Source organism: Pinus tabuliformis, chromosome Q, assembly GCF_031772625.1.
Source record: "Pinus tabuliformis cultivar Carrire ecotype Pingquan chromosome Q, CPIR1, whole genome shotgun sequence".
Taxonomy (NCBI): domain Eukaryota; kingdom Viridiplantae; phylum Streptophyta; class Pinopsida; order Pinales; family Pinaceae; genus Pinus; species Pinus tabuliformis.
In genome coordinates this window covers 726,479,329-726,494,258 of record NC_142296.1, presented here as the reverse complement: position 1 = coordinate 726,494,258, position 14,930 = coordinate 726,479,329, and the positions used below count along the sequence as shown (strand labels likewise).

Below are 14,930 nucleotides of genomic sequence, written 5' to 3'. Positions count from 1 at the left end.
TGAGCACTATTGTACATCACTACTGGAGTTTGGCAAGGAAATAGACTAGGGTTTTGCAGCATTTTGTGGGATTCTTGTGGCAAGGTGAATTAGTATTTTTTTCTCCTCTATGATTCAGTTTATCATATGTTGATGTGTGCCATTATCTCTCTCTCCTTTTCTACATAACTAAACGAATCAAATGTAAAAGTGGAATTCATTGATGTTTCAGTGCTCTGCCTTAGGGTTTATTTAGTTTTACATGTTTTCTACTATTTGAGGAGGACTCATGATATTTTCCTAGCCTATCCAACTCCTCACCAGTATTTAGACTCACCATTACACCTAATTTAAATTACTAAAACACTTGCCTACCCACCCCACAAAAACCTCTGCAAATCTGAGTTCATTCCCTGGACCCAAAACTATCTTCCTCATCTGACAACAAACAAGCATAAAAATCAATCAAACTCCTTTGAGCATATACCTAGCCTAAAATTAGTATTTACATCAATCATATCTTACATTATTTGCCATATTTCCTAATATTGGCAAGGAGAGAGCCCTCTCCCGACCTGGTAGGGCTAGCTACCAGGTTAAGCGTGGTTTGATGTTACCCTAGACCTGCCTTTCTCAGCCTGAAGTAGATTTAGGCTATAACAGTCCTAGAAGATAAAACACACCCTCATTTTCAATGAGTTGTGGAAAGGAGTTTGTGTTGGAGACAGAGACAAAGAGCCAAAAGAGCCTACCTCAAACAAGGAGTTCGCCATTTGGGAAAATAAGAACAGCAAAGCCTATGCATTAATTGCAGCATCTGTAAGTGAAGAGGCGAGTCAACATATTTCACCATTTTCACATGCTTTCGAAACCTTACAAAATTTGAAAAAACTCTATGACTCACACTCTGCACTTGAAGTTGTTCAACTCATGATTAAACTCTTCACTCTTGAATTACAAAATAATGATCCTCTTGCTCTTGCATCCAAATCAAAATATATAATACATCATATCAAACACACTAAGGTTGAATTGGATATTCCTCTTATCACTTTTCTCTAGGAACTTTATCCTACTTACTCCAATTATCTTGAGTCATTGCAAGCAAATGGAAATATCAAAGATATTACCTTTGACTCTCTTGTGAAAAAATATGTTGAAAGAGAGAATGCTTTTGGAAAGAAGACAACCCCTGAATATTCTGAAGAGGCTGTGTGCTTTGCTGATAAAGAAAATAATCTTTCCAAGATTATTCCAAAGGAAGAGTTGGTCGAAGTGGAAGAGGAAGATATTTCAGAGGTGGGGGGGCAGACACTCTCAAGGAGAAAAGTCAGATTTTCACTAGATACGCTACAAAAGAAATGGATCACATGATGCCTCCACATGCAAGTTACCTTGGGACAAAATTGAGTAGCATAGAAACCAGCCTAAAGGTAAAACTAATGACACAGACAAAGGTAAAGCACCTGAATCCGCTCATTATGTTGTGGAAAAATGTAATACTGGAGTAAATGAAGATTTATTTAATGCTTCAATTGCTTCTTGGAAAAATGATTGGTTGCTTGATTCAGGAGTAGCATGCCACATGACTCATAGGAAAGATTTTTTTGAATAATTTAATGACGATGTTGATGGAGGAGTATGCTCCAAGCCATCAGGACTTGGCACAATCAAGCTTAAATTGTCTGGAACATCCGTAGAACAAGAGAGGAACACTCCAGTTCTTTCTCGAGTTCTCTTTCAATCGGAAGATAACATAGAAGTAGAAGAATTTCAAGAGTCATTAGCGGCTCCGAATTCTCCCCTACCTTCTAGCTATCCAGAAGTATTACAATACGTTGGGTCTCCGATGCATATACCGTCAAGTCCAGGTCACATTACGCACTTACCATCGATGGCTACTACTGGAAGCATGGCTTCTACCACAAGTGATACAACTATGCAAACTCCAACATCAGTACAATGCAGAGGAACAATCTCCATCCCCTCTGCATCTTTATTTTGGTCTTTTGCTAGCACATCTTTAGTTGGGTCTACCTCCATTCCTTCGACGAGTGGAAATTCCCAAGCCAATTCTTTTAGTACTGGATTCTTCCAATTTGGCACCCATTCACAGGGTATTCCATCAGTTCCATTTAGTGCCTCCACATCCATGATGGGTGGATTGGCTTCATTTCAGGGTTTTCCTTTTGGAAGTGGTCATATACCACATTCCAACCCGATGATAGGATCTATGCCTTTTTCCACCACAGGACAAAGCAGTAATCCCTTTCAAGGTTGGACTAACCCTACGGTTAGTGGCATGGGAACTGGGAATCCGTTTTTCGGCCAACAAGGGAATAGGTCGTACTCCACAGTTAGTTCGTTTCGAAGTATTCCTCCCTTAGCTTCTGCTTGGAATCCTTATCAGGGGTTATTGACTCCTTATAATCCTCTAGGAGGGAGCTTCACCGGTTATGGAGGTTTTTCGGCTGGAGTTGGTAAAACTCTGAGTTTTGCTAGATCACAAGGTCTGCCTTGTGGTTCAGCTGGTTCTGTGGGTTACTTCGAGCAGCCTGGTGCCTTCCAAAATCTAGGCCCATCTTTTCAGAACTTTGGGAACTCTGCCTAGTCTGGGTGGAATCCCCAAGGTCCTCCTAGGCTTCCCTTTTTGGCAACGTTGAACTTGCCAGATCTCACGAAATTAACAAATGATCCAATCAAATACAATCTGGCCTGGCCTCTGGTCCCAACCAAACTCCCTTCAGACATTCCAAAGTTCGAGGGGAAAGGCGGTGAAGACCGGGGCGACCACGTAACCACATTCCATTTGTGGTGCTCATCAAACTCCCTTATTGATGACTCGATTATGTTGAGACTTTTTCAACACACCTTGACTGGTAATGCTGCCAAGTGGTATATAGAGTTGCCAGGGGGCAACTTTACATCTTTCATTGACTTAGCTAATATTTTCTTAAATCATTTCCAGTTCCTCGTCCGTTATGATGCCAGAACTGAACTTCTGGCCAATTTCCACCAGGATACAACAACTCACATTTCCGATCACATTCAAGAATGGAGACGGAGAAAGAGGCTCATTAAAGCCGAGATTCCTCTGGAATATCGTCTCGAATGGTTTTTGAAATCTTTACAACCTGAAATCTCTAAGCATTTCTCCCTGTCCGGAGTCTATTCTGAGGAGCAAGCTATTTTTAGAGCCTAGCAATTAGAGTTGATTTATTCTCAGTCTAGGATTCTACAAAAAATCTTTCCTGACACTCTCAGGACTAAGGTTGATATATCTAAGTCGAAGCCAGGTCCCCATGCAGATGGTATCGTTGGGTCGGTAGACACAAATGCAGTGAACCTATTGAGCCAACTGCAGCAGTTGTCTTTACAAACTGTTTCTAACAACCAGGTCACATCGTCTAACCCTTCGTCTTCTCAACCCTCTTCAGTTAATGCCGTCCAATCTGCCAACCCCAAAGGATATCAAAATTCCAATGGGAAGAAGAAAGGATGAGATAAGAAAAAGAGACAAGATGAGAAGGTTGACGCAAATAAATCTGGCAATAATGCTGGTGGTGGTAGAAATGAGTCTAAAAAGAAAGTTAAGTTTCCATGCAAGTTATGCAGTGGAGACCATTTAACTCATCCTTGCCGCAAGATTCAAGATGCTCAACACTTGTTAGGGTAGCAAGGGACTTCTAGCTTTGAAGCTGCGTTAACCAACCCTTTCCCCAAGGGCAGCAACTTCTTGCTGGTGCGAGTTCAAACCCTGGTACCTCTGCAGGGGGAAACCAGGAAGGGGAAAGTCATCAAATGTTTTCATGATGGGTTCCAATGTCCATGTGGCCACTCATTCACGTGATTATGGCGAATCAGAAACTTCCAAGGACAAAACTGCTTTCGGAAATACCGACCTTCATATTGAGTGACCCCCTGTCGAGACTATACCACGGATACTGAAAGGTTCTGCTAAACGCGTGACTATTAATCCTAATGCTAGGGCCACCCAGAATTACTCCATTGTTGAGGATCTGGCTCAGAGTCCATGCACCATGTCTGCTTTAGAGGTTCTCCAGTCATGTCCAACTCAACAAAGTGCTTTACTTTCGGCAGTTGGGGCAGTTGATGCAACTAACTCTTTAGTGCTCACTTTCGACATGTTAAATGTCAAAAAGCGACTCCCTCATCATATGGCTTTTCAAATAAAGTCTACATACCAAAAAATTAACATTTTTCATACCATTATTGATGAAGGAGCTTCCACGTGCGTCATGTCAATGTCATACTGGAAGGCTATTGGATCACCTTTGGCCGTAGCTTCACTTACCCTCCTAACTACATTTGATGGGCATTCTCATAAGCTGCAAGGGATTATCCTGACCTTTCCTATATGTGTTGGGGGGAAGGTCATCAATATTGAAGTAGAATTCATTGATGCTAACCTAGACTACAATCTCCTCTTAGGAAGGAATTGGGTATACGAAATGGACGCTGTTGTTTCGAATCTGTTTCGTGTTATTTGCTTTCCTCATGAAGGGAAAATCGTTAAGGTTGATCAATTGGACTATTGTCTAGTTGATCCTCAGGAAATTTCTGACTCTACTTTCCCTTTAGTGGATAACCCTCATCCACCTACTGAGAATCTAGGAGTTGGGATGTATTATTCATTGATGGGTACCTTTGATCTTCCCTTTCCCATTGCTAGAATCAATGTCGTTTCATCATCTAAGGAGTCTCCTCGAAAAGAGTTCTTCCGAACTCATTATTTTTCAAACCCTTGGACCTTGCCTTCGCCTATGACCACATTAGCTGAAGGACAAGTTAATGGAATGGCATTCCCTATGTATGCAGCTGAGCTTAGATAGCAGTCTATCGTTAACTCTGCAAATGACCACTCTACTCCTTTTCCTGAGGAGGAGCTAGATGGTGATGTGGCCCCAGCCTGGACCCTTGATTCTACCTCTGCCTTGGACTACTTAGATACGGTTTTACCTTCCGAAGAGGTAATCCTAGAAGTAATGATGGGTGTAGATTGACCTTGGGAAGACTTACACCATTGTTCATGTTTTCTTCCTCCATTGCAGGAAGTAGAATCTAGGTTCTCTGAGCTCTTTACTAGTCACCTTCGATTGGTTTTTGAGTGATGTCATTTTTATAAGATCCGGTTGAATCCAAATAAGTGATTTTCGTGGTTACATCTGGTCGGTTATTAGGGTTCATCGTGTCAAATGAAGGGATTCAAGTTGATACCCTCAAGGTTGAGGCAATATTTCAGTTGCCTCCCCCGTCCTCAATTCGACAACTTCAAAGTCTTCAGGGGAAGCCTAATTTCTTAAGAAGGTTTATAGAGAACTATGCCAAGATTACTAAAGGATTTATTTGTTTGCTACGTAAAGGAGTTCCATTTGTATGGGATGACTTCGCACAACGATCGTTCAATGCCTTGAAAAAGACATTAGTCTCTGCCCCGCTTTTGAGTCCACCAGATTATGGTAGGGACTTCCTTTTATATCTCACTATAGCAGAATCAACCATAGGTATGGTTCACATTCAGGAAGGCGATTCTCTCACAGAGCATGTGATTTATTATTTGAGTTGAGACTTGGTAGTTCCTGAACTTCACTATTCTCCTGTTGAGTAGTTGGCTTTGGCAGTTGTCCATTCCATCCAGCGGCTCCGTCATTATATATTGCTACGCAAAACTTTTGTCTTAGCGACGGTCAATCCATTTCAATTTTTCCTCAGTAGGCGAGTGATTGGAGGAAAATATAATAGATGGATATTCATTTTACAAGAATTTGATCTCGAGTTCTTGTCCGCCAAGTCTAAGAAATTCATGGTTTTCGCCAAGCTAATTTCTGAGCTGCTTTGTGGAGAGGATACTATTTATGAGGAAAGTTTTCCCGACGAAAATTTATTCCTCATCTCTTCACTCGACCCTTGGTATGGAGATATCATTGTCTATCTCTAGACTTCGAAGTTTCCCTCTACTTTCTCTAAGGATGAATGCGAGAAATTACGTCACCTGGCCAAAAATTATGTTATCATTGGTGATATGTTATATCATCGAGGGGTTGATTCAATCCTTTGGCACTGTTTAACCTTAAAGGAAGCAGAGTCAATGCTCAATGATTGCCACTGTGGAGCTTTTGGTGGTCATCTATTAGGGCTTGCTACAGCCCAGTGTATCTTGCGTGCCCACTATTTTTGGTCGTTGCTCTTCAAAGATTGTGTTGAAGCGGTTAAACACTGTCACCCCTATCAAATTTATACTCAAAAGATGCGCACACATCCAAATCCTCTTTTTCCCATTGTCACCGTTGGTCCTTTTACTAAGTGGGGTATTGATTTTAAAACTTCTAATCCGCCTTCAGCGGCGAATCACAACTATATTATCATGGCTGTAGACTACTTTACGAAGTGGGCAGAGGCCATGCCCACTTATAAAAATGATAGTGAAATTGCAACATTGTTCCTTTTTAATTTGATTATCTCAAGATTTGGTATCTCGAGAGAGATTGTCACTGACCATGGCAGTCATTTCCAGAATCAGCTAATGTCTGAATTGGCTCTTAAATTCGTTTTCCACCAGGAACATTCATCTCCTTATTATCCTCATGCCAATGGACAGGTCAAGTCAGTAACACCAAACTCTTAAGACGATCCTGCAAAGGACAGTCGACAAAAATTGGTCCAACTGGCATCGTATGTTGTATCCGGATCTTTGGGCATACCGAACCTCCGTAAAGACTGCTACTGGTTTTACACCTTTTCAGTTAGTTTATGGAATGGAATCTATCTTTCCTATCGAATGTGAAATTCCATCTCTTAAGTTAGCTATTGAGCTCCTTCCAAAGACTTCTAGTTTCGAAGAGCACCTCCTTCATTTGGAACATCTCGATGAGCAGCGTCGAGATGCTACCACAATCAATGAGGCTCATAAGAAAAGGGTTGAAACGCAGTATGATAAAGTTGTCCGTCATTGAGTCTTTTCTGAAGGTGACCTCGTCTTGGTCTATGACCAAGATAAGGACACCTTGGGGGCAGGCAAGTTCAAGCCTATGTGGTATGGTCCCTTTATTATTAAACTAGTTTTAGAAAAAAGGGGCATATGAGTTAATCAATTTTGAAGGAAACAAGTTGGCGGAGCCCCGAAATGGGCAATACCTCAAGAAGTACTTTACCTAACTAGTAACTAGGCAATGGCTTCTTTGTACATTTTTTATATTTGTACATATCTCATTGAGAGTTTTTGATATCAACACTTTTTGGTCTGCTGTGGCAGGTGTTGATGGATGACTTGGTCTATTTTGGATTCGCCCATGGTGCTAGTTGGCACACTCAGAATCTTGCTTCCACAGCTTGGGTACTCTACTATCCAACTGGTCAATTGATGGTGTTAAGGGGAGTATGCATTGGTCTTGCTGCAAATAATATGGCTGAGTATACTGCCGTCATTAATTTACCATCCGAAGCCATTTCTTATGAAATTGATTCGTTGGTAGTCTATCTTGGTTCACAATTGATAGTGTCACAATTGAATAACATTTATCAGGTAAGAGATCCATGTTTATATCACTAGTATTTAAGGGTGAGGTTGTTGCAAAGATCATTTACTTACATTAATTATTTGCACATTCCAAGATCTCATACTTGGTTAGCTGATACTATTGCTAATTAAGCATTAGACTAGCACATCAATCATTCATCACAATAAAATCAAGCATCAAAAAGTCAAACTATATATATATATATATATATATATATATCATAAAACATCTTGAGTGTACATAAGTGTGTCCAAAATAATATACAAAAATTGGGACTCAAATTCCCATAATCATGTCTAGTAAATCTAATGCCGCGGCTCAGGATGAGCGACCAAGTAGGTAACTATCGCATTGGCCACACGCCTAAGAGTGCGAACCTAGTCTTGTGGCATGCCAACCACATGATGTTGCATATCTTCAGGGAGATCCTCTACGGTTGCCATCGTACTCGGTGAGTTAGTCTCACCAAGTGTCATTGAACTGTGTGTAGTAGTTTCTCTGTATCTGCAGCCGCCTCTTTGGCCCCTCAACCGCAACGTCCATGCCATGGGAACCCATCTGGTCGTACCGGCCCAATATCTGGAACATGATCATCATATTAGTCATTTGAATCCTATCAAAAATATTTTTCAAATTTCATTATTATATTTGAAAAATCAAAAAGAAAAAAAATCACAAAATCAAAAAACACTTACCTATGTCACCCCTTGCTACGGTTGGTGGTACTAATAGATCGTGATCCCCTCGAAAATCCAACCCAAAATAAGGGTAGTCATCTACAGTGATGATCTGCTGCTCCCACCAGGAGAAGAAATCATCGTCAAATGCAGTCTGTGGGACGTCCTCACCTCCTAGATGTTTCATCAAGTCAGCCACCTACCCATTCGTGGATCTCGTGGGGTGCTGATTGAAACTGGTACTCTAGGTCGAAGTGCAGGGACCCTCTCAAAAAAGAAAGAACACAAAATAGTCCCATATCCAAAGTTTTTGGTCTGCCCTCTCTTGATGGAAGTAAGCTGGCTTTTCAGGCTGGTTAGAAGAGGAGTACACCAATCAAATACAATGGTCAAATAGTCTACCGCCAAGCTCATGGTTGGCCATGATGCCTGGTGCAGAGAAGCCGATCCGTTTACTCTAGCTATAGTAAACAGGATTATCCTCCGCGATAAACTCGCCACATGTTTGATTGGAATCTGACTTCCAACCTTTTCTAGATGTCACGGGCAATATATATGTACATAGTCCTCGATCAAGAGACTGCCTCATGTCTTTCCCCTGGAATGTACTACCTCTCCCCTTCGGGAAAGGCTTATGATGAAATAAATGTCTTCCACTTCTATCTTGAGTCGCATTTGGTCAATAATAAATGAATCATCCTCGATGCTCCAGTAGTGAATGAGCATCTCAAGCAAGCGTGTGTTTGCTTTCATATTTGGCATTTTGAAGAATTTTAGCAAACTACATCCCCGTAAGGCATCCAAAGCATTGGGATCATTCATAACCTCATAATCCACTAAGGTATGCTCTCGTTCTCACCAAGTGACTGGCATCCTGAAGAAAAAATGATTTTAGACCATTATTTTTTTTGTTTGAAATGTTCGCAGTGTATACATGGGTCCATTTACACACAGTCACATGTAGGGCCCATGTACGCGGGTTTCATATATCCAACCCGCGTATACTCCGCGGAGAAATTTTTGACAAAAAATTCAATGGTAAAACTTAAATTAAAAATTCTAAAACTAGTCACAATTGAATGCAAGACAAGTATAAAGGTTACCTGGTGATTTTGGAAGGATCTGAATGGTTGAATTTGGCATATGGGAAAGTTTGATCCTTTTGCTCCACTCCTCTGCTCTCAAACTCAAATGGTGAAAATGGTGAGTCCAAAAACTATTTTATAGGTTTGGAAAATGCAAAATTTTTCCAAAACTTGATTTTGTTTGGTCTCATGTAACTTTTAACTTCGGAGCTTGGAATGTCGAGAATGGTTTGATTTTCAGGACATTTTGGACGTTTTTTCGACAGTTTCGAGATAGTTCCGTGACTGCTGACTAGTCATGGAAGGTATCATTTTATCACTGGCATATAGGTTAAGGAAGCCATTTTTCCGTTGCATTATGCATGCTAGCCTCCATTTTTCGATACTCTTGCCATAGGGTCGATCCCAACATGTTATGGTTCGTAAACCACCTTCACTCACTAATTATTTAAATCATGACACAATGGTAGAAGCGATCCTTTACATGGGCATCGTAGTTAGCACCTCACTGACATTTTTTGCCCATACTACTTTGATCTGAGTAGGCTCGGCAGTCCCTTATAGTCCCACCATGACTTATGCGATGAAGACTCATTCCTCTTTGCTTCTTCGCTTCCTTTTGGCCTTATAACCTAGAGGCTCCTTTGTGTTGGGTTGTACTACTGCATTGCATTTTGACCATTTTCACCCTTTTGGCCTTAAGCCAGCTTCACTTGGACTCGTGTTTAAGCCAACTTTTGACCATGACAACTACAAAATCAAACTTGCATATCTTTGACTTCTGCAACTTGACACACCTTGACCCATGGAAGGAACACACCTTCGAGTGTCTTTGACCAGTTTTCGCCTCCCTGCATTGAGCATAGGATTGTTCCAATCCCAAGAACTAGATCATCTGCTTCACCTACACTCATTCTTTCCACTGTACTATGGAATTATTTTATTCTTTTTCCTGCTTAAAGAAATAGACAAAAAAAGTTATATATTCCAAAAAAAAGAGCGGGAACGGGACAATATTTCCACTTATTGTTGGCAGCTACAGTCAGTCGTGTCACCCTTGAACAAAGCACTCAAAGCAAAGTCTCCTCTGTTTGGGCAGGATTTAGTTTGACGTAGGCACGCCTTAACCTTGTTATTGAGTCAGTCCTCCCCCAATTGGTTATCTCTTCCAATCATATGGAGGGTTCGTTTGTGCCTCCTGCATGACGAGTCAGAGTCATCATATGCTACCACATAGTCACATTGAGTCATGCTTTTGTTCAAGGCAAGTTAGAGCCTGAGTGGGCCTCTATGCGGTATCTCTTGACTCATTTTCAGTCGACCATCCCTGGTTGTTAGTATCATGTCTATCATCACATTAGCTATATTTGTCCTTTACTCGTGTCGGTTTGAGAAGGTCCCCATCGACTTCTTGCTGGTGGGTCTTGTCATTATCGACAATGACATATTGCTCTGAGGACAGGCCTAGAGCTGCACCCTGGCCCTATTTTCATTATCGATAGGTCACCGTGTGCTCAGCATCGATCGGTATCATGGGTCTTTGACTGAGTGGTTTCCCTTGTGTTCGACATCAACTTACATTATCACATATTGGGATTCGTGCAATACCTTGGTTTCCATTTGACCCTATTGGTGGATACCTTGCCTCTATCTCAGCTTTCATTATTGGTTGGTTCAAAGGGTTTCTGTCATGCGCTAGCCACATCTTGTGTACACCAGAAACGTGCTTCAATTGGGTTAATACATCTTTTTTCATCTGATTCCTTCCACATTATTGGCCTACGGGTTACACTCATGCTAGATTGATGAAGGATGCCTTAGTTCCTTCCTTCTAGCGGAGCTTTCCCCATCGACTATGACTCATTGCTCTAGGGCAAAGATCTAGAGTCCATTTGGTAGTAGCTTGGGGTTTGTAGTCATTAGTGGCAGATCCTTTGTTATCGACAGTGGGAAACCATCATTGTCTCCTGATTGATAGATTCTTATTGGTGTTCGACTCCAGCTCATCTATTCACACTTGTTAGATTGTACTAAGTACCTTGATGCACATTATCTTTATCGGTGAGTAGTCTCGTGTTCGTTAATGGTATACATCAATGACCAGTAATCAAACGATTTCTCACATGGTCGGCTTCAGATCATTTATTCCCATGGTGTAGAAATGTACCACGGTGGTCAGTGAAGACCTCAGGTTGCATCAGCATTCATTGGTCACTTGAAAGTTGTTCCTGTTGCTACTAGTTGATACCACTCTACCTTATATGTTGTAGTCATTCATGGAAACATTTTATATGCTGGCTCCTGAGTTTGCAGTGTAGTACCATCCTACTCCATCATGTCCATTTGGTACCTTTTTTTATCAGTCTTTGATATCAGTGATCTGGTTCATTCTTCAGTATCATTGACATTCTTATATGTGATATTCAAACATGTACTTGTTCGATCGTGATCAAATGATCCATTATATATTTTCCAGTTCTTTACACTTAGTGGATCTGCTTGTACTTGATATGCGGACATGATTTAATTTCTCTGAGCATGGGTATGCGCGCCTCAGATAGTGTTTCTTTCTGATCTCCTTTTGTGGATTGGAAGGCTGAACTCTAGTGAAGTCTTTCTCAGTTTTTGATAGATTTCCTTTCCATGCACTTGCTTAATACATTTCGGCCATCATGAACCCCTTCTAACCTCATATATTAGGGGGCATCTGTGATAGCTCCAAACCTCACTCTTGGTGTTTGTGAAGCTGCACTCATGGCCTAAGGCAACCCCTCCTTCCAGACCTGGTCCAAATATTCAAAAAACAATGTTCTACTCCTTATATGTGACATTGCTCTGAAATAAACACGTGTGTACGTGGGTCTGTGTATATCCAACGTGCATATATGTCTTAAAACACTTAAAAGAAAATAAAACTCCTTAATTTCGGGTGGAGATGCGGGTTTTACTTGATGATGACCTATTAGTGCCCATCGCCCAAATGTTCCCAATGAATTCCCAACTAAAAAACTACTTTGGGAGATGTATAAAAAGGCTTCAATGGGAAGGCCTAAGGGAGGAGAGAATAGAGAGAAAGATCACTCTGCTGAGATTTTCCCTGACCAGGTCTGAAGATCCTAGTGCTTCCAGCACTTCCCCCATTTACAGGAAACCCTTGTTTCCTTATGTGATGATGTCTTTCTAATATTTGAGATATCATGGAGTAAGTCATGGAAGGATTTTGCTGAAGGCTTGAGACTGGACGAATCTTGAGGATGGTTCCGCTTGGAGCCTACGAAAGGAAGACTCATGTGAAATTGTTCCTTTCTGTACTTTAGTTATTTATAATAAAAGAAACACTTGTGTTTGTTCCTGATATAAATCTTCTTCATGTTTATGATATCAATGTTATGATTCACATATGAATGGTTGTTTTAATTTTATAACTAACTACCTTTCAATATGCAATGAAGATGATTTCTTTATGATGCTTGGTACATATACTATTATACTTTCTTGAATTGATTGTTTTGTAGGTTGAAGGAGAAAAAGGAACTCCAATAGGGTTTGGACCCTAGTTGGATCTTCCCAAACAAAGGACCCCCAGGTACGCCTATCATCATAGAGTTTGTTTATATTAACATCATGGTTGTATGGAATGTGTTTTCTCTTTGTAAATAACCTCTGATCTGCTAGGGTATCAACCCAAGACCCTAGGGGAATTTATCCCTTAACAACAGTTGAAGAAAAACTTGTTGTCCTTGGTCCACATCCGCTAGCAAGGTCACTCCATTCATATTTTTGATGGCAAGTTTGAGGTGAGAAAAGCATCTAACCACTCACTTGTCATGAGGGGGATAGAAGAAGAAAGGCTTCTCATGCTGCAGGGTATCTCTGCTCGTGTACAACATTTCTCATACAATTCTCATGATGAAGAAGGCACACTTCCATCAAGTTTATTATGGCATGATAGATTTGGACATTTGAACTATGACAGCCTCCCCTTGTTGAATAAAAATGGTGTTAGTGGTTTGCCTACAATTCCTAGGAAACTTAAGCAATGTGATGCTTGCATTGTAGGAAAGCATAGAAAACAGTCTTTTCATGATTCACATTCAAGAGAACATAGAAAAATTGCACTCATTCATTTAGATTTATGTGGTCCAATGCTTTTTCCTTCTGCAAATGGAAATAAATATATGATGACATTTATTGATGACTACACCAGAATGTGTTGGGTTTATTTATTGAAGAACAAATCTGATGCTTTTCAAACATTCAAGAACTTTCATACATGGATTGAAAATGATGCAAAATCTCATATTGGCTCTATTCACACTGATAATGGAAAAGAATACACTTCAAATGAATTTGAAAACTATCTTCACCAACATGGGATCAAAAAACAAACAACTGTGCCTTACAATCCCCAACAAAACAGTGTAACTGAAAGAATGAATAGGACAAACTTAAACATGGTGCACTCCATGATGTTTTTCAAAAATGTAAAATTGATGTTCTGGGCTGATGTAGTTCTATGTGTTGTATATATAAAGAATAGATGTCCATCTAATGCTATCAGAAACAAGACTTCCTATGAAATGTGGTATGGGCACATTCCTTCGGTAAAGCATCTCAGGGTCTTTGGTTCCACCTGTTATGCCTTGATACCAAAGGTACATAGAAAAAAATTGGTGCAAGAAGTTGTAAGTGTATCTTCCTGGGGTATTCAAACACCTCCAAAGCATACCATCTCTATGATGAAGTCATTAAAAAGTTTGTTGTATCTAGAGATGTAATCTTTCCTGAAACATCCAAAACTGACAATGTTGTTGAGCGACAACTTGATCGCTTGGACAGAGTTGCAAATGAAAAATCATTTCAAGAATTTGATAATTAGATTCCACATCTTGAAGGGGGGATTCCTACACTAGATCAACCTATGGAATCTTCTTCTGAAGCACTCTCTCCCTCGCATGAAACTCCAACAACGGATGATAATTTAAGTGATGTAATTGATAGAATTGGGAGACTCAATCTTGATTCAGTCCCAACTCAATCAACGGAGTAGCTTGGACCATCTGAGAAAGGTCCCCCAAAGTGATTGACAAAGACACTTGAAAGTGGTCATCCTGATGAGGTTGGAAATATAGGAACTAGAAATTCAAACCGACAAAATGGAGGTGATGTAGATGACTTTGATTCACTTGTTGATATGGATGTTTCTTATAGTTGTGAATAGAATTTGTCTACAGATTTCGAACCAACTTCCTTCAAAGAAGTTGCTTCTCATGATGAATGGAAAGAAGTGATGCAAAAGGAGTATGATTCCCTGATAAAGAATGGCATTTGGAAGCTGGTTGATCCCCCATTAGGAACCAAACCAATTGGCTGCATGTGGGTCACTACAAGAACAAGTAAAAAGCTGATGGCTCACTTGACAAGCACAAAGATATGCTTGTGGAAAAAGGTTTTACACAAAAGGAAGGGGTGATTATGAGGATACTTTTTTTCCCCCACAACAAAATGGGCTACCATCAAGACACTCTTTTCCCTAGCAGCTTAGAACGGTTGGAAAGTCCATCAAATGGATGAAAAAAACTACTTTCTTGAATGGAGATCTAAAAGAAAATGTTTTGTTCCCAGCCTGAAGGATTTGCTGTGAAAGGACA

General features: G+C 40.4%; 1 protein-coding gene across 1 annotated transcript in view; it reads right to left on the bottom strand.

Moving 5' to 3' along the window:
- Nucleotides 1-324: 324 nt before the first annotated feature.
- The window catches only part of LOC149221593 (uncharacterized), a 15,271-nt gene continuing 665 nt past the window's right edge, over nt 325-14,930 (bottom strand). Inside the window, exon 2 of the mRNA XM_089387424.1 lies at nt 325-417. Coding sequence (XP_089243550.1) covers nt 325-417 — 93 coding nt within the window. The remainder of the gene's footprint in view (nt 418-14,930) is intronic.